General features: G+C 31.8%; 1 protein-coding gene across 1 annotated transcript in view; it reads left to right on the forward strand.

The window, feature by feature from the left end:
- The first annotated feature begins 3,051 nt into the window (after positions 1 to 3,051).
- The window catches only part of LOC111675283, an 88,301-nt gene continuing 81,974 nt past the window's right edge, over positions 3,052 to 9,378 (forward strand). The window contains exons 1-3 of the mRNA XM_046955826.1: positions 3,052 to 3,795; positions 3,857 to 3,983; positions 4,039 to 4,991. Coding sequence (XP_046811782.1) covers positions 3,052 to 3,795; positions 3,857 to 3,983; positions 4,039 to 4,991 — 1,824 coding nt within the window. The remainder of the gene's footprint in view (positions 3,796 to 3,856; positions 3,984 to 4,038; positions 4,992 to 9,378) is intronic.

Here is a 9,378-nt window from a genome sequence, read left to right on the forward strand (position 1 = left end):
TACTGCTGCTGTCTTGCTTTTTTCCAATTTCAAGTTCTCTTAACCATTTTCTTACACTGCAATACCTTCAGGTTCCTTTAGTTTATTCAAAAACTACATGAACTTGTGTCAGTTGCAGAGAATCATATGCAAGAAAAATTGTAGATTTTAAATCACGTCATACGTATTCTTTCGTATACATACGTACGTATTTCAAAAGTATATGGATAGCAGGCTGCAAAAATAAAGAAAAATATTAAACTTAAATTAAGTTAGTTGTATTATGCAAAAATTATTTAAATGTTTAATAGAATAGAATACAGAGTGAATTAATTTAAAAGATTTTCGAAAAAAAAAAATAATTAAAAAATTGTTATGACTTAAAAGTTATTAATATTAAACGTGAGCTTTTTGCTTTGAAAAGAAAAAAAGAATTGTTCAATTGGAAGTATTAAGAAAGTTTGGAAAGTAAATTAATAAAGAAGTAATAAATTTACGGAAAGCAGTAGCGGATGTAATTTATTTTGGAGAAGTATAATGGACATTCCAAAAGTAGAAATAACTCATTGGAAAAATATGGAATATGTCCCATGGATGCCATTATACATATACGAATGTTGTTGCCTTATTGCTAAGGCATTAACTATAGTGTGTGGCCCTCAGCAATTGCAACTTTTACAAATCGGTTGTGCAACCGACCCACACCAGCCGTATGTCATTCGAACGCCAGAGACCGATTACTCATATCATGCTTTATTCTTACAGAAATCAGCATACCTTACATCGAACAAGTCTCTCGAACAACATCTCAAATAAACTCACCTTTCTTATAATAATGAAAGATCATAGAAGATCAATCTCACAGATAGCAGCATCTTTTATGACTCTTTTACAGTGAAAGGAATACGAAAACATCAGAAAATGGCTAAGGAATGGATCGGTAAATGATTCCCTTAGTTGTGGCGATAATACTTTTCTCGATCATCGAAGCAATTTCAAAAGACTTTTGTTTGCGGGCCTTAACAGCCGTTTTGGAAACATCGATTTGTCATACAATTAACACTGTCTACGAACTGTCAAACTATTTCGTATGCAATCAGTCTGAATCCTTTGATCTATGTTCTCCAACAAACTCATGAATACTCTCATTGATGATTATCGATCATCGAAACCATAGAGGTTTCTAATGTATATAACTTATGTTTGGGAGACTCAACAGCTGAAGCGATCATCATTTCGTTTCAAAAACTTGATATTGATTGATAATGACATGATTGCTCCTGATTCCTAAGGCAAAGTATAACAACTGTATAACAATCTGAACTCTTCTGGAAAGCCTATGAAAAACTTTGTATTCTTTAGTAATCGATATAGATTCAAAGAACACGAATAATAATTCCGATATTATATTATTCGAATAATAATTGGAACTATTGATTACAGACAGATGGTTCGAAATCTATCAATCGGCTCAAAATTCAATCATTAAACTTTCCGCTATCACAGCATGAGTTGATAACCGAACTTCACGTAAAGTAAAGGTAGTTGTTGGAGAACTGTTCTTAATGAAGGATTGTTTGACTATTGCCACTGATTCTAATTGATGGGAAGGAAATTGTGGACGTGAAAGTGTTTCAATTTGAACTCTTCTGGAAAGCCTATAAAAAACTTTGCATTCTTTAGTAATCGATACAGATTTCCGATATTATATTATTCGAACAAAAAAAGGAACTATTGATTAGAGACAAATGGTTCGAAATCTATCAACTAGCTCAGATCTTCAATCTTTAAAAATTCCGCAAACATAGCCTTAGTTGAACTTTTACTTTTACATAAGAACTAAATTCTGTAGATATATTGGTAGTAGTTCCATAACCCAGAAAACATTAATACTAAAGTGTAGGAAGTCATTAGAAAGCTGTTCTCAATGAAGTCACATGAAGTATTGTTTGGACGCCACTGATTACTATTGAAAGGAAGGGAATTGTGGACATTGAAGCGTTACTACGTTTCAATGTAAACTCTTCTGTAAAACCTATGATCGATACAGATTCTAATTGAAAAGAAGTTAACTGATACTTTGTAAGCATTTGGAGCCAGAACTTTATTGAACTTCTTGACATTTTTAAGAGTTTCGTCTTGTTTGGTTAGTATGTTGTGTTCCTACGTCACCGTAGAATGTAATTCTTTTAAATCAGTTATAGTGCAAGGAATATCGCCACTGATTCTAATTGATAGGAAGAGAATTGTGGACGCGAAAACGTTTCAATGTGAACTCTTCTTATTCTTTAGTGATCGATACAAAGTCGAATTGATAAGAAGGGAATTGATAATTTGTGAACATTTGGAGCCAAAACTTTAATGAACTGTTTGACGTTTTTAGATGTTTCGTCACATTTTAGGTTAGTGTACGTCACCGACGTATTTATAGGAAAGGAATTGTGGACACAAAAGCTTTTTAATCTGAATTCTTCTGGAGTCAAAACTTTAAAGAACTGTTTGACGTTTTCAAGTGTTTCGTCACAATTTAGGTTAGTGTACGTCACCGATGAATATAGTTCATTAATCATTGCAAACCAGTTTTCAATGAAGCTATACGAGGGATAGTATAGCTCTCTGATTCTAATTGATAGGAAGGGAATTGAGGACATAAATCTAAACTCTACTGGAGCCAAAACTTTAAATAAACTGTTTGACGTCTTTAAGTCTTTCGTCACATTTTAGGTTAGTGTACGCCACCGATGAAAGTAGTTCATTTAAATCAGTTAATTAAAGCTAATTTTAACTATTAAATATTCAAACTAAATCGTATTACCCTTGATGACGTATACAAAAGTCATACTATTTTTAACTTTTCCCAGGTCAACTAAAAAGCAAGGATAATTAAATTAATTAAACCTATAAAATCTACTCACTCCTCTCACTTCTTCATACAAAACTTTTGCATTATTAGGTAAATAACTAATTAAAAACCATGATGTGATGAAAAAAATTCGTTCATACAATAACTATAAAACCCTTTAACTAGCTAACTACTAAATTGAGTAACATTTTAAATCTATAGCTGAAAACATGAATATTATTTCCTACATAGTCTATGGTTTTGCAACTCGTCTATACTTTACTTACGCATTGAATATAACAAAAAGACACGATATAATACTGCCAGTTCATCTCGGAAATTATGATTTAGAATTTGTTTTCAACTTTACACGCTATCTACATCGAACACATCGTTTTCATAGTTTTATAGCTTTCAGTGAAAAGCGTGAATACAATAGAGCGGAACATGTTATTGTAAGGCCACTGGAACAGGCTCTAATGGAAGAGTTTCAAGTACCAGTAGTGGTATGGGGCAGAAAGTCTACAGCTAAGTTACGTTATCGTATTGGTGTTAACAATTTGATATTTGTTTATATATCAAAAGTTGATGATCCTATACTCTCTGTGGTTAGTAGGACTCTGGAAGGTATACACTATATGCCAATGGTTTTCATATTCAAAAGAAAACATAATCGTCCGCCCACAATGGAGGAAATACAATCAATTTTTAAATGGTGTTGGCAGGAGAATATATTAAATGTGGCCCTTACTTATCAGATTATGCATAGAAAATGGAGTTATATAGATAATGCCATGAGATTGGATATAAAAAATGAGGTTTTCAATTATACACCATTTCCAAAGCTAACAATTTTTAATGCCACCGAACAGGCCTATAAACATGAGGGTTCATTTATTAATGATGATCTATTAGATGTACAGGGTTATAGATTTTCAACACCCATGTTTATGGATTCACCAACAGTGTTTCTGGTAAGTAGCAAGGAAAACTTTAAAACCAGAATTTTAAAAAATTTTTCCCTCCCTCCTTAAGACTCACTATGAAAAGCATGGCAATAAACGAGTATTACTTTTTGTGACTGGTACCGCAGCACGCACCTACCATGAATATATACATTATATTAATGGCACTCTCAATGTAAAGCCCACCCATAACCTAAGTTATTATCATTTTCAAAAGAAAACTCTAACTTATGCCTCGAAAAAAACTCATAGATATTGGCATACATCCATATTCTTCACTACTGCCTTATGCTCATCTTACCGAGGGCAGTTATCCTGTCGGTTTAACCAATGCCTGTGTTATAGTGCCAGTAAAAGCAGAAATTGCTCATGGCCAGTATATACTAAGAGTATTGCCCACGTTTATTTGGTTGGTATGGATAGGAGAACTATTGGCACTTTTCATCTTACAATGCGTACATTTGGGACGTTTGGATATTGGCAGTGGTATTATTTACTCCTTTCGTACGCTTATGTCTCAACCTTTAAATGTACAAGAGTTTGAAAAACGTCGTGGTTTATTAAGATCTCTACATCTATTTGTAATACTCTTAAGTGTTTTGGTTAATTCGGGTTTTAGTGCATCACTCACCTCTATACTAAGCACCACCCTGGTGGGTAAACAAATCACTAGTGTGGAAGATCTCTTACAATCAGGTTTACAAATAATGACTTCTATCTATGAAAAAGAAGTATATTTTGATCAAAATCTTTTACCTTCCACACTTAAACCTATTTTACATATAGTCAATGAATCCGAGCTGGAAGAACACAAAGACAACCTAAACACCTCCTATGCCTATGTGGTCAATAGTGAAGAATGGGGTAAATATGATTTTCAACAACAATTAATGTGGCGTCCACGATTTCGTATTGCCCATACTAAACATCTATGTACAGTCCAACAGTATTTACGTTTTCCACTACAATGGGATTCACCCTTTATACAGAGTCTTGAAATGTTTATTATATATACCACCGATTCTGGTCTAAGACAAGCCTGGTCACACTGGAGCATCTATCAGGCTACACGTATGAAATTGATTAAAATTTGGAAACCTGAAGAGGAAAAAGATGAAAAACCTTTTAGTATCAGTCATTTTATAACAATTATTTTTATTTATTCTGCTTTTATGCTGGCGGCCATTTTATGTTTTATGGGTGAAGTATTGTGGTTTAACCGGAAGATGATTTTCAAAAAATTTGAATGGAGTAACAAATGAAATATTTAAGATTTAACTAAAAATGCAAGCTCATACTTAGAAAATCTTAAGTAAGTGCATTAAACAACTAAGGATACATGAGGGAAATATGACAACTCACCATAGAAAGTTTTAATCTCAAGAATCATTTAAGATTAAGCTTAAGATTTATATGAATAAACTTTAAGCTTTTATAAAAAAAATAACTTGATATTTTATTAATTACTCCCTATTGAAACTATATTAATAACTGCTCAGGTCCATGGACAAGTTCATGGACAAAAATAAACACTAAGGCTATAGTCAAGATCAAGTTCTAGTCTACAAACAAGATCAGTCTATATTATATAGAGAAGATGAAGCTCAAGTATATAAACATATTCTAGTCTTTAGATAAGATCAAGCTTAATTCTACAGACTAGATCAAACATTTATAGACATAATCAAACTCTATTTTATTGACAAGATCAAAGTCAGGATCATATAAGTAGATCGTGATGTTTGATCTAGTCTGTAAAATAGAGCTTGATCTTATCTATATATAAAGCTGTAGTTTTTAGACAAGATCATATTCCAGTCTATAGACAAAATCAATCTCTATTCTATAGACAAGATCAATCTCTAGTCTATAGACAAGATCAATCTCTAGTCTATAGACAAGATCAATATTCAGTCTATAGACAAAATCAGTCTCTAGTCTATAGACAAGATCATGCTCTAGTCTATAGACAAGATCATGCTCTAGTCTATAGACAAGATCATGCTCTAGTCTATAGACAAGATCATGCTCTAGTCTATAGACAAGATCACGCTCTAGTCTATAGACAAGATCATGCTCTAGTCAATAGACAAGATCATGCTCTAGTCTATAGACAAGATCATGCTCTAGTCTATAGACAAGATCATGCTCTAGTCTATAGACAAGATCATGCTCTAGTCTATAGAAGAGATCATGCTCTAGTCTAAAGACAAGATCATGTTCTAGTCTATAGACAAGATCATGCTTTAGTCTATAGGAGAGATCATGCTCTAATCTATATACAAGATCAATCTCTAGTCTATAAACAAGATCAATCTCTAGTCTATAGACAACATTAATCTCTATTCTATTGACAGAATCAATCTCTAGTCTATAGACAATATTAAGCACAAGTCTATCACTTACATTAACCTGATCTCATGTGATTACAATCAAATCTTTAAAACCTCGAAATTTTTGATACTTTAATTGCTGCTAATGTTCCTCCACCTTTTTAACCTCCATTACTTATTCACAGCTTTTGCTCTTCTAACTTTAAAATTTTATTGTTATTTGCAAAAAAAAAAAAAAAAACTTTTATTAATTCTCATACGAAACAGATTTTTCTCTATTCTATATTTGTATTTTGGTCTCTATGTATGTATTTTTATTTCATTGGTTGCAATAACTGAAATTTAATTTATCATTTTCTACGGGAAATTCAATGTTTATTTTATACTTTAGAGATTTTGCCTCATGAATGTTAAGATTTCATTCTATACTATGTCCTGTATACGAAAATAGTTAGATGTTTGTTGTGTAAAAAGAGTAAAAATAGAAACTACCAAATAATATACAGAAATGTATATGTTTATTTAATGGAGAAATTACAGTGGTCGGAAAAAAGTAATGTTACACTAGGGACATATTATTAATATAGTTGTTGGACTAGGGATTAAAGTAGTCTAATAGTAAAGTAAAATCTAATTTATAAATTATCTTAACTATATATCCTATGGAATGGGGATTGATAGACTAGACTATAGACTATATAGTCTAGTGTATAGTCTAGTCTATAGTTTAGTCTATAGTCTAGCCTATAATCCAGTCTATAATCTAGTGTATAGTCTAGTACAAAGTCTAGTCTAAATTCGAGTCTATAGTCTACTCAATAGTCTAGACTATAGCATAGTAAATAGTGCAGTCTATAGTCTAGGAAATAGTTAATTAGTTAGTTAGTTAGTTAGTTAGTTAGTTAGTTAGTAAGGTAGGTAGGTAGGTAGGTAGGTTAGTAGGTAGATAGGTGGGTAGGTGGCTAACTCGTTTAATCATTAATTAGTGAGTTAAGAAATAGACTAATGCTTTATCGAACAGAATGCCTTTCTAGTGATCTTGTCTCTAAACAGGATCATAATCTAGTCTATAGACAAGATCATGCTCTAGTTTATAGACAAGATCATGCTCTAGTCTATATACAAGATCATGCTCTAGTCTATAGACAAGATCATGCTCTAGTCTATAGACAAGATCATGCTCTAGTTTATCGACAAGATCATGCTATAGTCTATAGACAAGATCATGCTCTAGTCTAAAGACAAGATCATGCTCTAAGCTATAGACAAGATCATGCCCTAGTCTATAGACAAGATCATGCTTTAGTCTATAGATAAGATCATGCTCTAGTCTATAGTCAATGCTCTAGTTTATAGATAGGATCATGCTATTGTCTATGGACAAGATCATGCTCTAGTCTATATACAAGATCATTCTCTAGTCTACAGACAATATCAGTCTCTAGTCTATAGACAAGATCTATTTCTAGTCTATAGACAAAATCAATCTCTAGCCTATAGACAGATCAATTTCTAGTCTATAGACAATATCAATCTCTATTCTATAGAGAAGATCTCTAGTCTATAGACAATATCAATCTCTAGTCTATAGACAAGATCAATCTCTAGTCTATAGACAAGATCAATCTCTAGTCTACTTATAAACAATATCAATCTCTAGTCTATAGATAAGATCAATCATTAGTCTATAGAGAATATCAATCTCTAGTTTATAGACAAGATCATATAGTCTAAAGACAAGATCATGCTAGAAAGGCAGAGTGTTTTTCTAGTGTCATCCCTTTTTCTGACCCACTGTCTTCCCCCTTCAACAAAACTATGCATGCTCTCTCACATACAAATACAATAACGATACAAACTTTTGGCCAAAAATACAATTTGAGTAACATTTCACTTGTCACATTAAGAATTCATAAAAGATATTCAAAGAAAATGAAGCAGAAATAAGAAGAAATAGCAGCAGGAACAACAACAACAATGTATCCATAAGATGCAATTTAAACAATCACAAACTACCACTATACAAAAAAAAACAACAAAAATGAAAGAAAATTGCCTTAAAGTCTTCGTATACCAAAATTGTACCCTTTTATACGTTTCTTGTTCTTTTTTGTTGTGTCATAAGGATTTGAAAATCGTATTGATTCTTAAGCCTTCTTGCAAATTTTAAGCAAAAGAGAAGGCGAAGAAAAAATGCATTTCATACAATATGAAGTTAAAATATACAACCTACAAATGTTTATATATCTATACGTAAGTAACTGTAAGTTTAATATGTATGTATGTAAATCCTTAAGGCTGTTTTATACACTAAACAGATACCTAGGATACAGGCAAATTGTTAATGTAACTAATGGATATAGAGAAAGAGCCAGAGAAAGAGCGAGAAAAGTACTAGAGGGTTTCAGAAGTTTGAGTTTATAGTTTTTGCCCAACACTTGTATGAGGGCAATATTAACACACACACACACCATATTAAGATTTAAAGCCTTTTCAGGATATGCAAGGTAGAGGAGAAATCATGTGGAAAATATCCAAGTTTGAAATACAAATTGTAGCCATTTTCCAAACGAATACCTGAGCACAACAGCTTAAAGTAGGAAATACACATATTTATACTTATCAATGTATTCTTATACATACATATAAGATTATTAGGGTAATGGCTAAATATAACTCAAAATAAAAAGGGGTAATTACTCTCAAGAAACCACAGATAATAAAATTATAAACTTTATTAAAAATATGAACACTCGGGCGTATGATTAATATTAATTATGTTTTCTTTTAAAAAATTTGCTTATAATTTAAAAAAAAAATATTTAACCAATTCTTTTATTATCATTTCTCTTCTGTTAGTCTTCTAGCCTCCTTATGTTCTTTTAAATTTAATATCATAGTTATGAAAATTGTAAGATTACATACATATGCATATATGTATATGTATATAGAAACACTTGACAATTGCATCTAGATATAGTAGTTTTGAAAGTTTCATTTACTATTCTCAAGTACAAAATGAAAACACTAAGAAGACGTTAAGGACAAAAATGAAAACTATGTCTAAAGAGAAAGACGGCGAAGTAGTTGTCTTTTGATATTGAGTTGCTACAGGGTGATAAGAAAAGTTTTACAAAAAGAGACATAAAGCAGTCTATAGTCTAGTCTATAGTCTAGTCTATAGTCCAGTCTATAGTCTAGCCTATAGTCTAGTCTATAGTCTAGTCTATAGTCTAGTCTATAGTCTAGTCTATAGTCT

Source organism: Lucilia cuprina, chromosome 6 (assembly GCF_022045245.1).
Source record: "Lucilia cuprina isolate Lc7/37 chromosome 6, ASM2204524v1, whole genome shotgun sequence".
Lineage (NCBI taxonomy): Eukaryota > Metazoa > Arthropoda > Insecta > Diptera > Calliphoridae > Lucilia > Lucilia cuprina.